The 25,366-nt window shown below is 41.5% G+C and overlaps 2 protein-coding genes across 6 annotated transcripts in view; one reads left to right on the top strand and one right to left on the bottom strand.

The window, feature by feature from the left end:
* Window positions 1–666: 666 nt before the first annotated feature.
* IWS1 (interacts with SUPT6H, CTD assembly factor 1) lies at window positions 667–17,808 on the bottom strand. Of its 3 annotated transcripts, XM_056358525.1 has the most exons (15): window positions 16,927–17,042; window positions 14,854–14,910; window positions 14,711–14,765; window positions 10,171–10,885; window positions 9,373–9,571; window positions 9,073–9,130; window positions 8,642–8,742; window positions 7,755–7,905; window positions 6,386–6,468; window positions 5,982–6,111; window positions 4,848–4,965; window positions 3,983–4,094; window positions 3,755–3,811; window positions 3,473–3,584; window positions 667–1,072 (listed from the first exon to the last, which is right to left on the bottom strand). In XM_056358525.1, exons 4-15 carry the CDS (start codon window positions 10,850–10,852, stop codon window positions 941–943), a joined length of 1,935 nt encoding a protein of 644 aa, XP_056214500.1. In that variant the 5' UTR covers window positions 10,853–10,885; window positions 14,711–14,765; window positions 14,854–14,910; window positions 16,927–17,042; the 3' UTR covers window positions 667–940. The 3 variants fall into 3 exon arrangements, with proteins under 3 accessions (XP_056214500.1, XP_056214499.1, XP_056214501.1); XM_056358524.1 differs by lacking the exons at window positions 14,711–14,765; window positions 14,854–14,910 and adding an exon at window positions 17,620–17,808; XM_056358526.1 differs by lacking the exon at window positions 14,854–14,910.
* A 2,230-nt stretch (window positions 17,809–20,038) lies between these two features.
* The window catches only part of MYO7B (myosin VIIB), a 55,899-nt gene continuing 50,571 nt past the window's right edge, over window positions 20,039–25,366 (top strand). The window contains exon 1 of one of the 3 annotated variants that reach the window (XM_056358516.1): window positions 20,039–20,729. The gene's annotated coding sequence lies outside the window, so the exon portion shown is untranslated. Of the gene's footprint in view, window positions 20,730–22,516; window positions 22,738–25,366 lie in introns of those variants that run through there. The other 2 variants (XM_056358514.1, XM_056358515.1) reach the window with 2 other exon arrangements.

Below are 25,366 nucleotides of genomic sequence, written 5' to 3'. Positions count from 1 at the left end.
CGGGCTCCACAGCAACACACCTTTGAGCTACCTAAATACCAAAGTCGAACGAAAGAAGAAAACTGACGTGGCTTTCAACTCTACAAAACGAAGTCACAGCGTTATCAAGCCCAGCAGCAAAGGCTCCACACAGCTCATCCAAGAGCTGCATAAAGCACCCAAAAAAGAAGTGTCCGGCAACCCGACATTCAGTCTCCTGCGGCAGTCTCACTAACCTCCATTCCAAAGTCTGGCTTACGTTCAAAATAATCTATTTATCAAACATCACAGAAGAGCCCATCAGCTGCAGCCCTTTGCTCTCCCATCGCAGTCACTGCTGAAGGTTTTGCTGTTCGTGTGGAGGATCAAGACAGTGAAATGTTGGTGCCCGTCTCGGGGCAAGCATTTTAGCCGGAAGACGCTGGAATTTTTAGTGGTCAGTCTGGTGGTCTTCTCTTGAACTTTACATTGTGTTTCATGAAAAATGAAATCCTTTGAGTGGAAGATGGTCAGTATTAATAATCAAAACCAATACATGTACATCTCCAAAGACAGAACAACTGATTAATAAAGCACTGGATAAAGAGGAAATGGCCAATGGTAAACAGAAAATCATCAATTAGCAGCTCTTCCACGTACCAGGTGGTCCGCACATACATTCTCTTGAGGAATCAACAGACAGCCCCCCAGAAAAAAACAGATGTTTTATTGTCTAAAGTGTTGCAATACAACAAATACGTGATCTGTACAAAGGACACAATAGAGCAAGTTTAAATACAATCAGGAGAAAGAAGTCCCCATATTCACAGTCCTCGGACAACATCTTATACCAGAACCTGAACCAACAATTTAAAGATTCACTAAAAAAACCCCAAACAAGTTGTTAAAAAATTTAAAGGTCTCCAAAGAGTCTATGGGTGTATTGTCTTACAGCAGAGATCACGGGGTATTCTGTGAAGGGTCACAATGGCATCTTATTGCCCTCAATGCTGATTTTCACTGCGTGGGCCGATCTGCTTTTTTTCCTGATATCTGTGAACTTCCGCATCTGTTTGTCCAGTCGACTCACGCCTTTCTTAGAGGTCCCCTGGAACTTAAAAAAATAAAACTAATAATTACCGCTGAAAAAAAAGCAGACATCCCAGAGGTTCCAGAAGAGCAATGCATGCAAGGTTAAACCTGCAAGAGGGAGCTGATGAAGCCACTGGTTCCGAGTGGGGGGGGGGGGGGGTGTGTGTGCATGCGCGCACGCATCCTCTCCCCACCACGTGGATAAAATGGTTCCCCCAATATATGCATCACATATATGGAGGCAGTCGCGCTCACAAACATCACACAGTAAAGCTTTCACGTTACAGGGATTAATAACAATGTTAGTTGTTCACATGCCGGCTGAATTTACAGTTTGGAATAGTTTTGTATCTGTATCGGCTGGAGTTCAGTGTCGGAAATGTGGTGGGCACATACAGGCTTCCTGTGGGGGGAAGGTTTTAGGTATGAATACACTGTAACTGAGATGGACCGAGCTGACGTATCAGTTCCAAACTGCAATTTATTTTAAAGGTCACCAATTAGTATTTAAAAAGCAAGAGATCATTGGGACAAAGAGGGTGTAGGGGGAAGCAAAAGAAATGCCTAAGCTGACCATACAAGTTATTAGAGGAGTTACTGCCTTTCATCTCTGTATTTTAACTGCGAACAAAAAACTGAGATGATGCAGCATTTATTCTGCACAGATTAAATACAGTGATTCTGTAAAGAAACGCCCCTGAAGACAAACAGGAAGGATCTTCCAATGCATAGCCAGCAATTTCCCCCTAACTAGACAACAGAAACAACAAATGATGGGAACTTCACACCTTTTGAGTTTGGGAGAAACAGAGATATCCAGAACATGGTACTTAATATCTGACAAACCCCCCCATCTATCAGAAACCAAACCTCTTGTTCCCATCCCTGAGGAAGATGCTCCTGACAGTGATTTTAAATAAACTTTATTCATAAAACTGTTCACTAAAATTGCACCTGGAATTTCAGTGATTTTTAAAAATACGTAATTTTTTAAAACACGAAAATATGAAGCTTAAACTCAACAGTTATCTACCATTTGCGCTAGCCTCTTCCTGGCAGTACTAGCTGGTGGCGGCCCTGCTCACAGAACTGAAATGTGGACTAGAAACTGTCAAAACCATTCCTGCACTGATGTACGCCACTGACCTCCCTCCACCCTGCATTCCCAGCAGGGGATTCTTCTCCCCCTGCTCTGCAGAGGTCTCATTCTCTGCCTCCTGTCAAACACCCCTTAACTCTCACTTCACTCAGCTTCCTTGAAAGAGTGGGTGTGAGAAATACCTTGCGCTCTGAACCAGTGAAACACCAGCCACAGATGGTGGTATACAGTGACATGTGGTCCTGTACTAAGCGCTAAGAATTCCTGTGTGTCAGTTCAGGTAAACCTGGCGAACCTTATTACATCAGAACAGCATTCAAAACCACTGGTGGTACAAAGCTCCTTTTCAGTGCAGGTATATTCATTTTACACCTGTCATTTGGGTATCCTGAAGCTGTTGAGGCAGGTACCACGGCTACAGCCTATTTTTTCCTGTACAAGTTACCTTTTAGGTCACAGTACAGACATGAGAGAACACAAGGAGAGTTTTCCAAGTTTCCAAGTTTAAGTTAGGGTGTACACACTCCTTTCCTGTATGTGCAAACTGCCAACAGCTGAAGCACATGCACTGTTCACACCTCCCTTGAGGGATACCTCTCAAACTTGGGGAAGGCAGAGTGTCATGGCTACAGGGGCATCCTGTTGCCTTCAATGCTGAACTTGATGGCCCGATGCATTTTGCTGAGTCGTTTCTGTTCAGCAAACCGTCTCTTGTGTTTTTCCAAGCGACTAATACCTCTCTTAATAGTCCCGGGCTAGAAACAATATCTCAATTAATGCACAGAAGGAGAGATAACAGCAGCAAGCACAGCAATTATTACTTCTTCCATTTACATGTGTTCTACCATGTACCCCACTTTTAATTTAAACTGTACAGGGTAGATAGACGAACCAAATAAAGCAAGGCAAAGGCTTGGTTTGAGGTTTACCAAAACCTCAAAGTTTTCTGCAACTGGAATATTATCAAAAGAACATCTACAACAACTGGGAGAGGTATAAAAAAAAAAATCAGCGACACTTATTGAAACATTAGTTCAAAATGCTCTAAAGTAAGAGGCCTGTAATCAGATTCTCACCCTAGAGAGAAACTCTACGAGAGTTAACATGAAAATCTCTTTTTGATTAGAGCAGGAACAATACCCGAGTGAAAGTATTTGATGAACTTATGACAGCCCACCTGATAGCAGAACTTACTGTCTACTTGAATTAGAAGAGGCACTTGAAAGAACTACCACACAGGAACCACGGCAGTAAGGCGACAGATTCCCAGGCTTAATCAGAGCGCACTGGAGGTAGAGTCACTAGAAGAGGGGCAGTGCTTACCCTGGAGGACTCCATCTCCACATTCCACTTTGGCCTGACCACATAGTCCTTGTTGGAGGGCATCGGCACCCTCGCACGGGCACAGAACCCGGGGTCTCCAGGTCTAAGAGCCCTGCAGAAAAAAGGTGTGACTGTTAGAGACAAAGCTTTTACAGAAAGAAGTACAAGCAATATAGCCTGTTCTATCTCTGAAACACACTGCATAACCATTGCCTCTAAACCTCATAACAAATTACAACTGAAATCCTTTTTTCTAATCAAAGATTTTTACATCCAACCTACTTTTCCTCTCCAGTTAACACTTTCTCCAGGTCCCTGCGGGGAGTCTGACCGCCAGAGCTGCAAGAAAAAAAGAATTTTATAGGCATCTATACACAGAGAAAGACAGTAATTTTAAAAGACAGTCAAGTGTGGTAAAAGGTGTGTAAATTAATATTTACACACCACTCTGGTTTTCTTGATGGAGTCTTAACACAGAAAGGTTTTCATGTTTCTGCCAGCTACTCCTACCTGCTCAGTCTCCTTCGCTGAGGCATCTGTTCCAAATCTCTCTGTTCCCTCTCTTCTCTTGTCATGCCTTTATAGTTTGAGGTAAGGCCAAAGATTGGTCGAGACCATTCATCTATTAAAAAAATACCCAACAAACTGGTTAACAAACACTGGGCCTCTGAAGTTTATCTCCAAACTACTCTGGTGACCAAAGACAGCTTTCAAAGTTTAGGGCAAGTATTTACACTCTCTTTCAACCAAAAAAAAATGTTTTTGAGCCCTTAATATTTCAGGGTAATCCAGCCTTGTGGACACTAAGAAGGAGCTTTCATCCATAAAGTCTCTTGCTGTTGCCTGCCCTTTTAGAATCTCTCTGAGCTCTTAAGTGTCAGAAAATCCTGCACACCACAGTGAATGGTTTTAGAAATATGCAAAACAGTTCTTAAAGAACCTAAGTTTATTATCAATTTACAGTCATTCAGGATGGAATGCACTACACAATGACTACAGCTGTTTAGGAAGTAAACTTTCAGTCATCCAAGCTCTTTTTAAAGTCCATGGAATAAACTGTCTTCTGGCAGCACCTTCCTGCCTTTGTAGCATAGACATGAGGTTTGGACAACTAGCCAAGAGAACCTGGGCAAAATAAATGCCATCCTCTGATTCAGAACAGAAATGAAAGAAACAGGAAAAGGTGTGTTTGGAAGTTCATATAACAGCATTTGTCTACAGCTCTACAATGTGATGAAACAGGTTAGTGAGATTCCTACACCGCAGAATTAATTCTACTACAGATGATAGCAAAAAAACATGCAAGAGAGACTGACACGAAAATTAAATTACCAGTGAAGTCTCACTGACACAAGGCAAAGGGAGGTTTACGTACTGATTAGCTTCCCTGCCATATCCTTGTTAGGTCTCGACTCTTTGGGGTGTTTGTAGAGGTACATCACAGCTCGCCCAATGCCACTGTGCTTCAGCGTCTCCTGGCTCACACTGGGCAACTGTGGGGTAAAGACAAAGTCAGAAAATAATAAGAAATTATGTCCAAACATTAAGGGTGCCACTGAACTTTCCAAGACCAAATCCACTTTCATAATAAGCCTGGGGAAATCAGCACTTTTCACTGTCCCACTAGGAACTGGGTCAAGTATCAAATGCCACAACCCAGAAGTTTGCCTTGACATTCGTAGTTTTTACACACAAAATTAATAAGTTTCCAGAACTATTTATTCCAAATGCTCTTCTACTTATATTACCCAAGAACTGAGTTACTGCCTTCAAAGCATTCATTTTATAAAGATAAAAACTCACGGGGAAAAAGCATTCAAGTAATCAGATTAGGTACAAATGCTGAAAGTCTACACTGAGTATGATGGGCTTTCTAGTGCCCTGCACATGTTTAACAGGCTGGAGAGAAGGGACCATGAGAGAGAAGAACTCAGGGATACTTAACAAATGATTCTTCACTACACTTTGCACATAAACCTGAACAGGCAGGCAGGGCCAAATAATCTAAATTGAGGCAGAACTCTTGCAAATACTTCACAAGAAGAAGTATTTCTAGAGCTTCACTCAAAGCCAAGTAGTGATGCTGCAAAAAAAAAAAAAAAAAAAAAGGTCACTTCTGCTTCACTGTCAAGACTATGCCACACTTATTTTATGAACGCGTCAAAGACAAACTGAAGTGACCAATCACAACGTATGAGCCTCTTGAGAAGGAGGGAAGTGACTAGGCAGTTTAGATTTATCAAGAATCTAGAAAATGCCACAGCACACAACTCCCTGAGAGAGGGCAGAGAACTTCATGTCTGTAGCTCACCTCCAACACTCAGAAATGTCTTCTGGCCTGCTGCCAGCAGAGCTATGTGCTTTGTTGTGAACATGGGCAAAATTTTCATAACAACAATCGAGCGCCTGAAGTTCCCCAGCCAAATTTTGTTCAGCTAGACAGCGTATCTACAAAGTAAGACTCAATGGAGAACCATGAATCAAATACAGTTAAAAGTCAATTTCACACCTCTTGCAGGATCTTCAGAAGTTCCTCTCGTATCTTTAGTGCTGGCAGACTTCGGTCTGGAAGAGGAGAAAGCCACTCTTTGATGGCAGACATAACACCACTATCGATGAAAGTTTCTTTGAGGTCCTGCCTAAAAAGTTTAAAGTAAAGAGAAGCCAAAAAGTCATGTAATAATCTTAAGACGGGATGTTCCTTCAGCACAATAGTGGATTTGAGTTTGTTTCATGTTAAATTAACAGGTAAAAGTACATAGAATTTTAGGTTTTTGAGGCCACCCAGCTCCAGCATTTACTTGACAAAGTGTTTCACTGCATACTCAGTACAGCTGTTAACGTCACTTCACAAAATTACCAAATTCCTAATATTCCCCAAGATGATAATTAACTGGGAGAATGACAACTCACTTTTTAAGATGCATAACTACAGTTGGTAACAAAGTTAATTTCTTTAGTGCTGGTTTCTTTTGTGTATTCAGCTGTCGATCCTCCTGTAAGAAATTTGAAGAATCAGTGCAAGTTAATCAAAAGAAATGAGCAACTCTCATCCTGTACAACATTTACAGCAAAAAGATTAGTCTATTAAACAAGTGCAACTTTGGCAGGATTACACTAACTTTGTACCCTGCTCCATCCTCCTATAGCCCCCAAACATATTGTATGATGACTTCTCTTAAAAAAAGGGTCCCCACCTTAGCCAATGTTTTCCTTAAAAGCATCACATTAGGAAATTCCCCACTAAATATTTTTTTTTCTACTTCATGATTTAAGTTGACTGCAATAAACTGGAGGTCTGCAGAGTCCTCCATGCTCAGCTATGCAGAGATAACCTACAAACTTTGTAAAATCTCATGTGAACAACAAAAAAAAATAACTAACCAAAACAATGGGAAGTGAGAAAACGTATATTCACTGCAGCTAAGAATGTAACTGGATAAACTAGAGGTTTAGGCTGAAGCATGATACAAGTAATGTAAGAGCACACAACATGCATCATGTGCAACAGTCTGTGTTCCAAAGCAACTATCATCTAAGGCCATAATGTCACTACCTGTTCAGTACTTAGGCTCCCATATCAAAAAGACATTACAATCAACAGAATTGTGTCCTTCTGTGATAATTCCTTTCCACGCATCTTAATTCACTGGAGGCTCTTTCTGCACAATGTTTTTTTATTGCAAGGAAAGAGATTCTTCTAATGCCCTTCTTCCCCTCTTCACGCCCCAGAATGGTTTGACAGGCACATCCTAGATAACTAAAGACACCACAATACTAGAGCTCAGCTCTTCCTCCTCTCCAGCATTTCAAACTTTACGGCTTCGTTTGAAACATCTGGCTATCATCTTGTCTGAGAAAAAACTTACTTGTCAAGACCAAGTCTCAGTTGTCTCCCAGATCACTCTCTCCACCCCTCCTCCCCACACTATATATGCTAGTAACTATATAATGAAATTTAAACATAGTCCCTTTATTCATGTAGTTTACAGAACATACATACATCCCTTTTTATAGGGCAGCTGATCTCAGCTGATCAAAGTTTAGCAAGTTAATTTTAATCTTTAAAATTAATAAATATTTTCCTCCAAATTTCAACTGAAGAAGTATTTTAATTCAGAATAGCAAAACAACATTTAAACGTTTACACATCAGCAGCTTTCCATAGTGTACAGATTACTCCTCCTGAGTACCAGCCAGATTTCTGTATTTTACTGATCACAAGATTCTCCCATAGAATGGAAGTGGATTTTAAGGTGTCTTTGGAGCCTAGAGAACTCACCTCAGCAGCTTCATTCATCTTCACAATCATAGCACTGACCACATCATCTGCATCGCTAATAAAAGTTCCACCATCACGGTTTCGTCTACGCTTGCCACTCATACTCTTCTTTCGTTGCAGCATCATGTCAAAATCTGACATGAAGTCCATACTGAAATGCAGGAAGAGAGTTTGCTGATGGTCAGAAAAGGGTTGATCTTACTGTCTTTGTAGGAAATGATTTTGTATTTCTATAGCGTAACTCTTCAAAAATTCTTCAGGAAGTCTACAAGCATTGTGTCTCAACGTCCTTGTAAGGTAATTAGTTATCCTCAGTATACAAGCTGGGAAATTAGCAAATGGCTTCAGTGGCTCTAAGCTGCCCTCAAAAGTCTGCAAGACCTTGGTGAAATAATTCACGACATGCACATATGTAACATCCAGTGTTCAAAATGCGCTGAAGCTCACAGATTTAGCTTTCCTGTTCCTGCAATATACTGCTCTGATGCTACTAGAGCAGACAGAAAGGAAACAGGAGATGTGCTGATGGCAAGTCTTGTCATACCTTATCCCTTACACCAGAGAAACGCATCTGTGACTCCAATGCTGAACTGCTGAAAGTAGTTAGATGCTTGTTTGATTAGATATTAATTTCACCCAGGTTTTGATGTGAACCATGAAATACTGTTCTCTGGAGGACAGGTAATCTGCTATGGACTGCCACGGGACTAAGCTGCACAAGCTGAGAGAGGACCTTCCGTCACAGTTTAGGAGAGCACACTTTCTGTAGAAACACCGTCCCATGCCTTTCTAAACTATGAAGTCTAGCTAGCCAGTCTTTGGAGGAGCCCTTTCACTAAAATCTTGCATTTTGCTATTAGAAAGGAATACGTAACATATTGACTTACTGCTTCCCTCTTTTGATGTTATCATCAGAGTCCGAGTCATCTGCTGTCTCCTTCATGTCTACATCCCCCTTCTCTTCCTCCAGATCTTCCTGGTTAAAACCCTGATGGTTAAAGACAGTGTACAGATTAAGACTGAGCACCTACTTAAGCACCTGACAAAAGGCTTCAGGCAAGTCTGCAGAGGACCTAGAAGAAAGAGGAACAAAGGCTTCCTAACTCCACCTATGACTTTCACACCAATAACTCTCCCAACAGAAGACCTGTAAATGCTATTTAATCCAAATGCTACCTCAGTGAGTCCAGTAGATAAAGCTTCCCTCCTGATACAGCATATCCTTGAACATGGGCTCAAACCCAAAGTCATTTTGGAGTACGTTCCCATGAAGGTTATATCTAGCAAGTGAACAAGAGACATCTGCAGTAACACTTACTGTAAATTCCTCTTCTTCCTCATCACCAGATTCTCCAAATATATCTGCAATCAGGTTCCTGTGAAGGTAACAGTAACATTTGTCTATTTAGACTGCAACAGTAAGAAGTGCATATTCTGCAAAATTTCTAGTGACTGTGTGGAGATCCACCTTTCACTCTGCCACCTGCTACTGCCTTCCTCTTCACACCACCAATGAGGGTGGACTATCATTCTCTGGCTGGCATTCATCCATTCTCCATTCATGATCAGTCTCACTACCTGCAACCCCAAAGGAATTCATATTCCCAGAAGCACTTACTCTTGCTCATTCCCAGATTCACTGTCACTGCCAAACAGATCTTTCTCTTCTTTTTTCTTCCCAGCATTCTCTTTTCTTTCCTCTTCTTCTTCTTCCTCACTATCTGATACAATACTTTTCTTCCTTTTGTCAGATTTCACTGAAGCAGCATCACTATCTGATTCTTCAACATCAGAAAGGATTCGTACTTTTTTTGCAGCTGCCAACAGAAAGGAGCATTACTACATGTCCTAGTAATAGAGGTGACAAGAGCTACTCTCAAAAAACTATCCTCTCAAACTCGATTTGGACAAGAAGGAAGCTGACTAGCCTTCCTACACAAAACCATTGGTATGTCTTAAATACACCCATTCTAAAATATGTTTTATTCAGTCAGTAACTGAAGTTTCCATACCTCTACCCATAAAACCTCGTAATTTCAAAACTGACTCTCACCCCTAGCATATGGAAAAAAAAAAAAAAAAAAAACAAGAGGAAAAAATTACTAAGTAACAACAAAGCAGAAAAATGGTTAACAGGAACAATCAACATGACAAAGATGCCAGTATAAAGCAAGATCGCTGCAGTCTTCTCTCTTATTTCTATTACACCTACTTATTACTCAGAAGTATTAGCTATACGTTCACACAGAAATGCAGTTAGAACAATAGCCTCTACAAACACATTTGTGTTCTAAAAACCAACTTTGCCTTGTGATTTCATATTTATCTGATGCTTTCTTCACATAAAACCAATGATTTAACTCTAACACTACAGCTTGTCACATCGCATTTTTCTTTTCACACTACAGTTCCTTACGTGTTTTCTCACTGTCATCCTCACTGTCAGAAAGGATAGCTGTTTTCCTCTTCACTGTCTTCTCCTCCTCTTTCTCTTCTTCATCACTATCTGATATTTTTCGTCTCTTAGGAGCTTCCTCTTCACTGTCAGAGCCCTGAAAACCTTCCCTTACATGTTCATTATCTGAATGATGAGAATCATTCTGCACCTCCTCCTTCCTCTCCTCCCCATCACTATCCTCAGACTCTATTTCTTGTTTGTGTCTGGAAATGTCCTCGCTCTCCGAGTCGCTGGCTGGCTGCTTGTGGAGCTCCTCGCTCTCCGAGTCGCTGGCTGGCTGCTTGTGGAGCTCCTCGCTCTCCGAGTCGCTGGCTGGCTGCTTGTGGAGCTCCTCGCTCTCCGAGTCGCTGGCTGGCTGCTTGTGCGATTCTTCATTTTCAAAATCACTACTGTGATCCCTGTGAGGTTCTCCATTTTCAGAGTCACTTGCTCGATGATTTAAGGCATCTTCATTTTCAGAGTCACTTAAATGCCGATTTGGTCGGTCCTCAGTATCAGAATCACTGTCTTTGCCTCCATGAGCTGCTTCATTGTCCGAATCACTTACATTGTGATTTGGAGGCTCCTCGTTATCTGAGTCACTGTCTTTTTGCCTTGGGATATCTTCATTTTCAGAGTCTGTCATATGAGGCTCTCCCATTTGCCCGTCATCTTCTCCATCACTGTGTTCATTCTGAAAGAGAAAAATAATCTCAGGCAACTAAGCAAAAAAAACCACTTTAAAAGTAAACAAAAAAATGTTCTGAATTTTTGCTTGTCTTTCCTCCAATTCAATTACCCAAGGTACTACAAACTGAAATACTTTCTACACAGAAATAAATATTAGACAATCTGCATCAAAGGACTATAAAATATTTCTTACCAAGGAAAATATTAAGAGATCAGTGGAAGTCAGTCCACCCTGCAGCTCAACCATATTTTGGAAACTGTTACTGATAAAAACCACTCAAACATGCCTAAGGGACAAGTTCCTCAAGGGTAAATGCTTAGTGTTTTTATTTTAAAAAGTCAGGCCTTCAAAGTGGTTTAGTCCAAATCCCCAGTAATAAGGCAAGAAACAGTATCTCACACTTATCATTGTCTTTTTCTTAAGATCTCAAATATCTGGTTTTTTAATTAAATACCTTTTACTGGAACTGCACATGCATTACTCTAAGTGAAGCTCAAGAGAGCTTGCGCCCTTCCCTTCTTTGCCAAGGAAACTTATTTAAGAAGTCATCAAGACCAAAAGCACAGGAAAAAACAGGAATAAAGTTTTAGTCAAACCTTTCAGAGTATTACTGTTAACAAAAGTTTTGTGTTTCAATGCGTAAGATTGTAAGAACAGAGCCAACACTTCTCTCCCCTAAACTGACAGCTCCCGTGCCGATCCAGACACCTGAGGTAATTATGCACAAATAGACCGATCTCCTTAAAACTTTAGGATTGTATTTCAATCCTTTATGGCTTTTTTTACATGGCAAAAAATACTGAGCCACACACTCCATTTTTGGAAAAACCTTTCACAAGCCACCTATCAATATCATTATTGACAATATCTTGTTTTGTCTTTCCTACAACATCTAATTTCTACTTGGAAAAAAAATAATCTCAATTGCATTTACCTGAGAAAACAAAATGAAATGAGTGTTTAAGCGTCTAATTAACTCAGTACTCCTCTCACAGTCACTGTCACAATCTCATTTTCTACTGAAAAGAACAATACCGTAAAAGGAACTTCTTTCCTACATATTCAACTCCATTCTTCGGCCAGGCTCTCCTCAAGGGTGATTTTGTCTCAGCCATAGACTTCTTCCACATTTGCAAACTAAGTATTTATTGTCCTAGGAGATTCTTTAAGACCTGTATGTCCCAGAGCTTCCAAAGCTTTTTCGTCAGCAATTTGATTTCCTTGGAAAGACAGACTTTCTATTTTTATTTTCTATGGTCATTCTATTTCCACATTCAGAGCCCTACAAAACAATGCAGGTGTATTGTATTTATCCTACACCTACAACAAACACTCTTCAAAAATGTATGATTAAAATTAATGTTATTTAAAATTCCTTCTTAATTGCTTTTAGGAACTACTCCCTCCAGAATTATACCAAGTAGAAAATAACATTGCTTTTTAAGATTTTGGACCTTAAGCATTTATTCCTTGGCTAGCACTTGATAAAGTAGTAACTTCTAAATTACTGCAGCATCACTAACAGGAAGTTACTAACACAATGCAAAAAAAATCAGGCCTATATAATTTTAAAACATGCACTTCAAATATAACTTCACTATTTCCACGTTACTTAATGCTAGCTACAAAATAGCTGATGTGATAATCCCAGTGAGTAGTTTTCACTCTACTGCTTGTCCCTGTCTCTCCAGCAATGCCAGTGTTTTGAATCATGCTGGCGGTGTTACTCAGTATTTCCCATTTCTCCTTACAAAAAGGAAACATGATTCTGTTAAAACCCGAATTTGGAATTTTAAAGAATAAAATATGAAGATTAAGAAGTTAGAGGATGCTCAGCTGAGGAAGATTACACACACACACTCAACTGCTCTCAGATTGTTATGGGATTTTGTTTACTCTTCCCCCCCCCCCCCCCCCCCCAAAAAAAAAGATTAATCTGATTGTCCTCTCCTGCCCAGTACCTCCCACATAAGCCAACATGTGTACTGGACACATTTTCTTTGACTGTATTATTTAAGATTGAAGAAAACTGCAGTTGCAAACAACAGGAAACAGCTTTTACAGCAGTGCTACAGGTAAGGTCATTGACAAGTACTGAAATGCAGCTGTCTACACTGAAATTGATGTTTATAATAATAGAAATTCTTTAACCCTTTTTTTCCTACCATTTAATTTTTGGTGGGTTTGTCTATCTTCTCTTGATTTCAGATAGCTAATGCTTAAGAGGTACTAATAATTTTGGGCTTGTCACCTTCCACTCTAGAAAGTATCTAGTGAACAAAACTAAAAAACAACTGGAATTAATGATTCTTAAATGTTCCTAAGGCTGGAAGCATGGCTGCAGGTAATACACCCACTCATTCAGTATACATTACTACATTACATGGAACTTCCCAGGCAAAATACTTGGCAAGAAGTCATTACAAATATACAGCATTATTACCAAAGCACTTTAGATATACTGAATCTCTACTCTTTTATTACAAACTGACAATCACCCTTGAGAATGAAGATGTTAGGGGAGGGAGAGCAGACATGCATCCTAATTAGCTCACACTGTGATTACACAGTGCTCTGCACCACAGAATCCCAGCGGTGACAGCCGTTGAACTCTACTGTGACGTAACCACCTCCAGCAGAACCACTCGGACAATACAGGTGCCCCGACACAGACTGGGCAGAAAGGCACCATCTACTCTAGTCCTGAGTCTGGAAAGCTCAACCAGAGTGAACACAAAAAGCACACAGCCATGTTAGTCAAGTTAGTAAGCCCGGCAGAGAGACGACTGCTACCTCAGACTCAGCACATTAACATAACCGAGCATCTCCTGAAGCAGAGCTGACTCGCTCAGAGCCTACACAGAACAGACAGGCCCTGTCCACAGCCAGCGTGCAAAGTTCTTCTGAATACAATTAACGAATCTGTAAATGTTTTGCAATATACTTGATATAAGAAGCGCATGCAACTTTACAGTAAGATGACTAAACTCTGAAGGATGGTCTCCCCACCCACCGTTGGTCTTTTTTTTACTAGTTCGTCTCTAAAAAGATGTTTTCAAAGAAATCAAGTATGTAATTTTGGAGTTTTCTCGTTTTCCTTTTCCAAATACTTAAAATAAAAGATCAGACATCCTTAAAAACAAGTAGGTCTCAGGTAATTGCTACTGTATTTTTCTCTAATTCCTTTGCTTTCTTTTCTTCCTCCTCTTTATCTATAAACATTTTAATTGAGATGTCCTTAATTTTTTTGTAACTGAAACAATTCTATAACATGAGGCTTTAGTACAGTATAAAATAAGGAATACATCACAATCAAATTTACAGTGTTATCCTTCTACATAAAAATTTCAGTTAGCAGGTAGTTTATTGGATCAACATGCAGTCACTTTTAAGAGGTATTACTTTGATAATTTAGTAAGTTCAACAAAATTGACCCATCCACTACACTCTCATGAATGACACTTGGTAAACTAAGGCATACATAACCATCATAGGCAGATCAGCAAGTTTTTGGTTTTTTTCAGAGATGTAAGATATTTATATATGTTTGTTAACAGTCACAGTCAAACTACAACTTAATTCATGAAGACAGCAGCGATTTGGTGAAAGTGTAAGAATCTAAGTCATTAAAGATTTCCATATGAACCTGACTTGTACAAACACTGTAAACATGATTTCATGTTCATTACTGTACTAAAACTATGTGTTATCTAATTCTATTTGTCTAAAGCAGAATTGATAAGGACATCAAGGAGAACATTTATAGATAAAGTGGGACTGGGGGAAGGAAAGCCAGAAAAGAATTGTGGAAAAGAAAAACCCACATACCTGAGACCTACATAAGTAATTCCTCAGGATTCCCCTTTCCTTTAAAGTTAAGAACCTGAAAAAAAAGTTTGAAAGTTTAAAACTTCAGTTCTTTACATCCAAGTTCTACATTAGAGACGAAATAGTAATTAAATAGACTTAACTGATTAGGCTGTCTCAAAGGTTTTACTACATTTGAGTGTCATTCCTCCCACATATTCCTAAAGATGAAGGAAATAAGAGGATGAAAGAATATTTAGGGTAAATAATATGATAAATCACTGAAAGCTACTCCCTTTCAGGAGACAGCTGCTCCACATTATTGCATTGTATTGCACTGCATATTGGAGTCTGATGCAGGGGAAACAATGCAAGACTTTATAACAAAACAAAATACTCAAATTTTGAACTGAATCAAAGCACTAAAGCATGAAGGTTCACATTTACTACTGGGCAGAAAAGTGTTTCAGTTCTTTTGTTCTTTTTTTCTTAATGTACTTTCTTCAGTATTTTATCTACAGAGGAATATTCAACACCTATCACAGAACAAAGCCCTTAAAATAATGCAGGCACACGAAGAGTATCAGTTAACAATGATAATAGGTCCTAGTACTTTCTGGTTATTTAAATCTGAAAAAGACATACTGAAGATGTAAGTAATACTCAACTACCTGTCCTTTAGGCCAGATTTCTAACTACATTGCCACAGTAAGTAAAATCAAAATCCCACAGGAGTATAGAAGAGTAAGAAAAAAATGACTAAGTTTTCATACACAGCAGAAAAGCTTAGTGTTATTGTAACAGCAACATGATTCTCCATGCACTCATCACCACTCTTTTTTCATTAAAACAGGAGTACTAAATCCCTTTGAAAGACAGTTATTTCTCCCATGCTGAAAAGCATATGTTCTCCCACACCAAAATCCTGATTGTCACAAGAGATGATGCCTTGCACCAAATCAATAGTAACACCTTTTAAAACAAACAAAAAACCCCCTCCAAATCTGCTTTACACTGGAATTCAAATACATGAGAAGAACTTTCATTTTATACAAATATAAAATCTTGATCTACTTTCTAACTCTGAGGGGAGTATGAATTCAATAAAAGCATGGTAGTAAAACCAAAACAAAACGCCAGCAGAAGAAAAACCAGCCAATCAAACAAAAAGGTAAGATTGCAAGTTACACCACAACAGAGTTGAGCCTTTTGACACATCCGCCTGATGCAGTACATCACATCACACAATCCAAATTTTAAGCAATTTTAAAAATGTGTAACAGTGAAAACCCTGTCAGAGTCAATCCTGATCTTTACATAAAATCTAACAAAATATGCAGAACAGAATGCAATGACTTTGATTACAGTTTTTACGAATACCAAAAAGTTCTCCATAATGTAACTTTGCTGGCAGAGGACATGAGTTCACAGGCCAAAATTATTCCCTCCTAGTTAAGACCTGATGTAATTCTGCATCAAGAGGAACAAGAAGTTCCTCAAAATTAACTCCAAACCTGTCCTAGAAATCTAAAAGGTACCTTCACTTTTACCATAATCTCTTTTCAACCAAAACAATCAAACCACAACTTAAGTGACTGTCCCCCAAACAACTCTGGATCAAAGCATTACCACCCTTTTCACAGCACAGGCTTCTCAAATCAAGAACCTCTTCAGAGGAAGAACAGATCCCATTCAGGAACCTTAACCTGCTCCTGCTCCACATGGTAATGATCTGCTCCTTTGTGAATGACAAGATGAAAAATACAGCACAAAATAGACTTGAGTCAATGCTCACAGCTGAGGAAAGATGGAAAATGGGAGAGCATTTATTCTTTATTACAGAAATCTATGCCCCCACAATGTGTAGTTTTACACTATGGTGCAAAATTTGAGGTACAATTCCAAATTCCTCTTAATGCATTGCTTAAGATTTTCAAACCCAAAAGGTTTACCTTCTTGCAATCAATTATTAACAATGTTAAACTTTTTCCTAGTACAAAACAGTGAATACTATTATAACAAGAACAATTAAAAAAGACCCTATCCTACATACTGGTCAAGAGACTTATCTGATGCATTTCTTTCTAGCGGTAAAGTTCTGCCAGACAAGACCCTTAAGAACAATTGAATGAATATGTAAGTGTCAGTTATGAGAGAATGCCTCTTTAAACAAACAACAACAACAACAAAAAATCAATGTACAGGACAGCAATCTTTAGATAAAGTTCCAGTAGTACCTCTGAATGGTGCCCTACACTTCCATTCTCAGACCCAGAGTGCTGTTCGTTTCCTTCATCTTCAACATCAGATCCTGAATCTCGTTCATCTTGCACTGGAGTAGCTCCACCATCATCTACTCCGAAGTTAAGAAAAGAAAAGCAACACTCAGTGACATCTCCCCGTGTTTAGAAGAGCACTGACAGGGGTGATCAACAGGGAGCCAGGCAGCGCTACAGTCAGACTCGAGTTCTGACTGCACTGACACAGACACGGAGGGTACCTACCGGGCAGGTTCGGCACAAACCCACCACACACATCCCAGAAGAGACCACTGAGCTACTCACAGCATGCACGCACCGACTGACACACTCCGCAAGACACCGAACTCACGATCAGGCGGCGGCTGCGCCGCGATCGCGCCAACGGCCCGGCCCGGCCCCGCCACTGTCACCCCAGAGCCCCGGCGGCGGCCGCTGACCACGGCCGGGGCAGAGGCGGCCCGGCCCGACCCCGCACACCCGCCGGCCGAGCCGCGGCCCCGGGCACGCCGCCGCCGCTACGTGACACCGCGGGGCAGGCGAACGGCCCCGGCAGGCGGGAGGCGGCCAAGGCACGGCGATCCCCGCGGGCCCCGCCGTGCCCACCGCTCTCCCTCACAGGGCCCCGCGCCCCGGGCGTCCCTCCCGCGGGGGACGCTCCCGCACCGCTACCTGACTGGTCCCCGCCGTAGTACTCGCCCTCCATGGCGGTGGCACCGGCCGCGCCTCCCCGCCGAGGCCCCGCGGGCTGGCGGCGGGGCCAAGCCCCCAGCGCAGCGCTCGCCACTAGGGCCCGCCGCCTCCCGGCACCGCCGCCTCCCGCCGCGCACAGGCCCAAAATGGCGCCTCTGCCCCGAACGGCCGGCACCCGCCCCGCGCGTGCGCTACGAACGGCCGCCCCCTTCCCCCCGCGAGGGGCGGCTCTCGCGAGGCTTCAGGGGCGCGGCCGCCAGGGGGCGCGGCGCGCGGGGCCGCGGCCGTTACCCGCCCCGCCGCCCGCGCTGAGGCGGTTCCAGCCGCCGCCCGTTCGGTGGAGCTGAGCTGGGGTGGCAGTGAGGGGAAACTGGAGGCTGGTCGCTGCTGCCGTACGCAGGCCGACTGAACTGCAGCGAGGTAGAAAACGGTGGGGGTTTTGCCCCCTCCCGAAACGTTTTCCTGCAGTTTTTGGTAAAAAATAGTTTGGTTTGAGCTTGAGAACTGAAGTGCTGAGGAAATTGAAGGAGCGCTTGAGGGAAAAAAGGCTAGTTGGAGCCCTTCCATCAACATGGGAAACGAACAGCTGTACGGAAGTGTAAAATGGTGGTTATTTTAATAAAGATGTTTTCTTGTCTGAGGTGTGTGAGAACTTCCAAGAGACAAAACCCCAGGCAACGCCTGATGCCTGCTTAAACCCCCAGCCCTGAGCTACACCAGTGACCCAGCATCTCCCTTCTGCCCAAGGCACAGCAGTAAAAATGCCTCCTACACTGACAAAGGATGGGACATCGAGAGCCTCATCTACTGCCTTGAATAGAAAAGATTTCGCCGTTTAAGTGATAACTGAATTTATCAGCTCCCTTCAAATCCAGTTAGCAAGAATTAGTGTGAATCTCTACAAGGAGGCAGCAACCCCAGTTTTCAGGCACAGGTACGCACGTGGGCTCTGGATGCCGTGGTGGGGGTCAACAATTTTTATGTCACAGCTGGCCCAAGAGGGGACCCGCGGCTAGCTGTGGAAACGGGACTAGTTGTCTCAGCAAATTTAGGTCTGCCTGTCCTAGCTGAAGCTGCAGTTCAAACCAGTTCATGTGTGGGTGGTTCTCCAGATTTAGCCTTCAGCATTGACTGAAAGTTAGCCTTGAACTCCCCTGTAACTGCTGAGTTCTGGAGTGAACACGGGGGCGGAACGACCTCTTGCTTTTTTCAGGAATTGTTGTGTTCTCTTTTAGCAACCTCTATCCTCTGAACAGTTGCACTATTCAGTTATTTGGCACACCTATGATATGTCAGTAGAGGCTTACTAGAGATGACTTCTGTCATTGAGGCATTGTTTAAAATGGAAAGCTTAATAAATGCATGCAGTGCTGGTCACCTGCCTCTCTTCTTCTTCTGTGACGAACAAAACATCTTCATTTTCTAAGGGGGTACAGGTTAATGTGACGGGCAGAAAACTGTTGAGGCAGTGTCATTTGGCATATTTCTAAGCAACGGTGATTTTTATAATCCTACACGCTATGCTTCTGTTCAGGGACATCGCACTTTAGCAAGTTGGGGACTCTGAGCAAAATGAGTCATTATTTCTTCTGCGCCAGAGGCACTTTAGAATGAATGGCAGAGTGGTTAAGCCATTAACTAAAACTTACACTCCAGCAGCAAGCACAATTACAATGCAGAGAGTTCAGTGAACCATGTTACATACAGCTGAACTCTCTGAATTGAGTTATTACTTAACATCTACAGTGTTTCACTTCGAAGCAGAAATTGGCAGTGGCGTCAGGTGTTTCTTGGATACAATCCTATATTCTTAGTAAATAATGCAGAAACCTTTTTTTTTTTTTTAACCCTGAAAGCAGCATACACAAAACATGCAGATAATGTCTCTTTGTAGCTCCAGAGGTTGTTTCCAGATAGCCGCAAAGGTCCCTTAGTGATCCTCAGGACCACATGTAATGGTATCGCGTCCTTCTTTCCTGCTCCTAGATGACTTTTATGGCTTCTAGCTCTTTGCACTGTGTGGTTTCACTTTGACCTTTTCTGGAAGGAGCAGGTGTGTGCCAGTATGTGATGGGCAGCTCCCATTGTTTCACTTATCTGACTTCCATAAAGAAATGTAATGGCTTTCTACAGCTGACTAAACAGAAGGCAGCATGAAAAATTTAATGTGACTCATTACAACACAGTAAATAAAGTTCTCTGAGGCCAAAGCACTAAGGTAGGAAATAACAAGTCGGGAGTAATGTAACAGAAAATAACGGGCAAGGGGAAACATAAATAGAAACTAACAAAAAATAAGATTGCAGAATGTGTACTGAGGTACCTGGAAATTGTACCAACGTGCCTAGAAAACACAAAAGTCTATCACATATTAAAGTTCCAAGCAGGATCAGAGTACAATGGTAGTATTCCTTGGAAATCCATGATTTCTAAATATGTGTCATGTTCTGCAGTGATAACAAGCCACTGTCCCGAATTCCAGCTGTGCTGAAGCTGCATTGATGAGAGAATAGATAATTTCTGCATTTACTGAAAGTGGAAGGAGGCACAGAGGTTCCTTCCTAACAGTTATGAACTCCTATCTTTCTGCAACAAAACCTCCCAACCCCGAGCCTAGCGCTGTGACACGCCACGTGCACCACACAGCAGAGGGTGCGCCTGTGTCTTAACCTCACCTCAGCAGTGCTGAATAACTGGGCACCAATTCTGACAACTGTTCTGCAGGTAAGGTGTGTGTGCGCACTTGCATGCACGCTTGCATGCACACGTCTTTGTCCCTCATACGCGAGAACTTGGCACTTAGCGGCCTGTAACATACTCCTGTAATACCATCTTGGCTGCATCCCAAAAGGAAGGATGGAGTGACACAGACCATAATGGGATTGCACGGTAGGGGAGCATGACCTGCCTTCTAGCAAGCAGAGTAAGCAGCACCCACTTGGCGTGTGTGAAGGTGTGTAATGACACAGATCCCTGAGCCCCACCACTGCACCTCTGTACATCATGAACTGGCTGGAATGAAATAAGCCTTTCCCTGAGGGATAGAATGCTCAAGACAACCAAGGGATGCACTTGGAAATCCTTTACTGGTATGTATTTCTTATTTAGTTTGCTTTGTTCCTGCAGTGAGCCTTTCAGAGTTAACAGACATCAGTGACTTAAAGCTACAAATCTGCTTAGAGGAAGGGAAGGAGGTTAGTGTAGACAGAAGGGTTTCTGAATTAAGAGTTTAGATTGCAAATTGTTATATCCAGTCTGCCTCCCTTCAGAAACCTCAGGAAAAAAAATAGTTTAACATAAAATGATGCTTGGCATCTAGGACTTGGTAATGCAGAAGTGATGAGGCCACTTTGATTTAGCTGGAGAGAAAATGTGAGAGGTAGTGGCCATGTGCAAATTAAACCCTTTGATCCTGACATCAATCTCTTAATTAGGAAGCTGTCAGGAAGAAGCAATTTTGTTAACACGTCTATCCAGACAGACCTATTGCTCTGAACAACAGCAGGATTAAATTCACCAGGGATTATCCAATTTTAATTTATTGCATTTCTCAATGCATTATTCGTCAGCGTAGACCTTACTACAAATTACCCCTAATTACAATTACAAATGTGTCTGTGCCTAGCACAGTCCCTCACCAACCTCTGTCTTCAGCAGTAAACAAGAGTTGCTCACTCCTGGCGAGCTCCTGCCTTTCCCCGTTCGCACAGCTCAGTGAATTCCCAAACTGGAGCTACCCCTGCTCACTCAGGCACTTCTCTGAAGAAGCCTTTAGCAAGCCGCCTGCTCATTTCTCATTAGGCACATGTGCTTTACAAAGCATCTAGGCTGCTTCTGCTTGGTATGTCAAGTCTCTGCTCTTTCAGCTTATGTTTTCTGGCTCTTTGAGTATGTTTACACTTAACTGTGGAAATCCATCTCCCTTCCAACACATATTTCAGCCACACAATGAGTTGTGCTTTTCTTTCAGACTGTCTTGAGTTCCCTATGTTTCCGTCTCATGCAGTTAATATAATGTACTAGGACAGAAATACTGTACTTCTGTCTGAAATAGCACCCCCACTGCATCTTGATCACAAGCATTAAAAATTTTTATATTTTTAGGATGAGATTCTCTGCCCCAAAACATGATCAGTTTGGAATTTAAGCAGGTATGTTTCATTTGCTGAAGAAATATGCATGGCATTTTTTCCCCTACAGTCTAATTACACAAAAAGCTTCAGTACTTCAATTTATTTGTCAATATTTGACCTTCATCTAATAAAATCAGTACTTGAAATTTTGTTAACCACATATAGCACATAGACTTCTTCTAAAAACGGTTGTATCAGAAGTAAGTCTGCTAAAGAACTTTGAGGCAAAATCCTTGAGTGAGAATGATTGGCCCAGTTAGAAACTTTCAGAAAGCTCTCATCTCTTTCTTGTGGTTTCCTGCCTCTCTCTAAGTCTCCAAGCCCTGAAGGGCCTGTGCTCTATTTCTGCACATGTCTTCATTACTGCTGTAAAACTTAAACAGAAGCCTCAGGTAAGGAGGCTAATACTAAAACACAAATGTGTAACGAGGATAAACACACATTACTCCCAACTATTTATTGCCGTGCTTGAATGCTTACCTCCGATTTGGATATGGAACTACAGCAGGAGCCCCAGGAATCTGTTGTCGACATGGAGGCTTTTTGTTGTCTTTCTCATCATACAGTGCAGCTACATTGAACCTAGGAAGCAAGAAAACAAGAATTAAGGTATTAGCTATACTAGCTCACGTTTACAATTATTGCATGTTTTCACTTGCATGATTAATAAAGGGCATACAGGGACTGAAGTTTAAGGTTCACCCAGGCAAGAATTACCCTTCCTGCTTACTGGATGTGCCTGACTTGGAGATTACATATATGCTGAACTGGGAGCAAAGTCCTGTAATAAATAACCATGCTTCAGTCATTTCCTCCTTTGTGCAGCAGGGAACTGGCACTTGGTGAGGGATCCCTTAATGGCACCATTGCCAGTTTCACCTTCCTTTTCTTTCTTTCTCCAATGCTTATGAAAAAGAGGGAACTAAGCTGCAGAAACCAGACAGTGAAGATTTCTTCTGGAGAGGTAACATCCTGTGGGGTGCAATTTGCTTTACGGTGCCACGTTACTTTGTAAAGAGAAGCAACAGAGAGCGCCAGGCGTTGTCAGAATGCTGCCATTCAAGCAGGTGGGGGGGTGGCCACTTACGACTTAACTGGGGATAAGCATTTTAAATGTTGCAACTCTTTATCCCGGGATTATATGGGATCTCCTCCCTACATGTCCATTCTTGGCTGCCATCATAGGCTGGATCCGGACCTGCCTGTATCTTTGCTGTGATGCAGTATGGCTCTGCTTGCGTGTTTGCACTACCACTCCCTCTTTGTTCTGGGTAGACATTTCTGCTCTGTTGCAGTATTCGGGTTTCCGGCACAGGTGAAGAAGTATCTGCCAGTTGTGAGTCACTGCAGCTGACCATGGCCCATCTTTGGCCTGTGTTTCCTGAGTGTTAGGCTTCTGTACCACCTTGCATCGCTCGTAGTAACAGGTCATCACACTGTTGAAGTTAATATGCAGATCCTGTTCCCGAGCCCTGAATAAGAACATGAGAACTTCACCATAAGAGTAACTGATTATGAAAGACAGAAGTTCTTTCCTGAGAGAATGTAAAAAACCAACAGAATAAAAACAAGCTGCCAGAACGAATGCATTAATGTTGCATTGCTACATTTTTGTAGATGTTGTGCTACAAAATTGAGAATTGTCTTAGTTACAGATGAGCTCTGAAGAAAAATCAATTCTTAATATAGTCAGCAGTTGTGTTAGGGACACAGCCCTAGCAGTTTCTCCATGTGCCAGCTTTTGTTATTAAGTGTGACATTCTACTTCTCCCCTTGTTATTGGATCACCTATGTGAAAATAATGTTTAAAATTCCTGCTTTAAAATGTGTGTTAGCGTTGGACTTCCACATCGGCAGTCTGTCATCTCTTGACGTTTCTGGGTTGGTTTTTTTTCACTTTGGGAATGGCAATACATTTTGTAACTTTGGAAATTAGTTATTTTCAGCATATTTTATGATAAATTTCAAGTGGTAAAATGTTCTGGGCTTGCCTAGAAACCCTGTTCAGTTGGGGCTACTGTATAGCCCTTTACAGTCACAAAGAGGGCACAAAGATCACGGAGCTTGTCAAGCACTTCCTAGTTTCCATTTTGCTATCCTAACAGCCCTCTTTATGGTTAAGACATTGGTGTAACCCACAACGGTGGCATTATCTTGCATACAGGAGTACAATTGCTCCTTCTGTTTAGTCTGAAGAAAAGGCTGTTTATGCACTCATCAATTTTAAATAAGACCGTGATTTATGAAACCTATTTATACCTTCTCAAATAACATAGGTAAAAATTTCCTGCTATAGGAAAGCAAGTGATAAAATGAGCCCTAATTCTCTCCCTGCAATGTTTTCTTTTAACATTGAAGTTTCTTAAAACAAGAGGGAGAAAACAATGGAAACCCTGAACTTCACCTTGAGGGTGTTTTTTTAATGGAAATCTTCATTTTTCAAGAGCATGAACATCCACAAATAAATTAGTGACTTGAAACACTTTTCTGATAATTTAGTTGCAAAGTTCTAAACCTCAGAAACTTGTATAGCTCCACCATAAAATGAAGACAAACAATAAAATTATTTACATGATTCAATCAGAAAAGTGATGAAATCTGAGTGCCTTTCAAAAATAAATACAATTCATGTTACACGGAATTGTAAATAGTTATCCAAAATTTTAAACATATGGTTTTAAAGCCATTACACAATAGAAGACATCTCAAGGATTTCAGTGAAATTATCGATGAAGTATCCCATTAAATGCTAATATTAATGGTACTGCAAACTGGGATTTTGATGATAATCTGCACAGCACAGGTAGAAAATGGAACTTCCTTGTTTTGCTCAAACTTACCAGAGAACTGTCCAAAACCTAGGCAAGCACAATTTAGGGCCAGAATAAAACAACTTCTCAAAAGGCTATGAAACGAGAAATTTAGATTCATGTGTCAAGATAAAACCAGAACAGGTGTCTCTCTTTTTCATAGGGAATGTTCTGAGAGATCATGGACTTGCCTGGAATAAGTGATAAAGATCATTTTCTGGTCCTGTAGTGTCCACTCGTCTTGTAAAGTGGCTTCCAAGCAGCTTGCCATCAAACGGGAGTGTGCAGAAGGGATGCAGATGGTTCAATACGTCTTCATTGAGCATGACTTGTAAAATGTGTTTGAGATAAAATGCTAAGAAAACATCATTGATAATAGGTTATAAAAGGGTAAAAATAGAATTACTTTTTGGTCCAAGGCTAGCATTTTATGGAGCATTTTGGTTATTGCAAGCATTTCATTCTTCTTATCAGCTCTGAGCTGAGCCTTTTCTCTGGGTGTGCTGGAACAATGGATAGAGGGAGAGATCCTTTAGAGACATGGAGGGAGCAGAATGGGTCACACAGCTGTGAGAAGTTTGTGAACATGAGCCTGTGGAAACCTGGGCTAATAACTGGCATCTGCTGCACACAGCAACTACTAGAATCACAAGTTACTCAACAGCCTTAGTGTGCAGGCATCACTCTTGCTAGTAGGAAGAGATAACAGGGAAAAAACACCTGTCTGGAACTCTGGAAACATTTAAAGGGAACTTAGCAAAGAGTCTGCCTGTGATTTCCCAC

Source organism: Falco biarmicus, chromosome 13 (genome assembly GCF_023638135.1).
Source record: "Falco biarmicus isolate bFalBia1 chromosome 13, bFalBia1.pri, whole genome shotgun sequence".
NCBI lineage: Eukaryota > Metazoa > Chordata > Aves > Falconiformes > Falconidae > Falco > Falco biarmicus.
The sequence above is the reverse complement of the archived record's forward strand: the minus strand, read 5'-3'. Positions and strand labels throughout refer to the sequence as shown.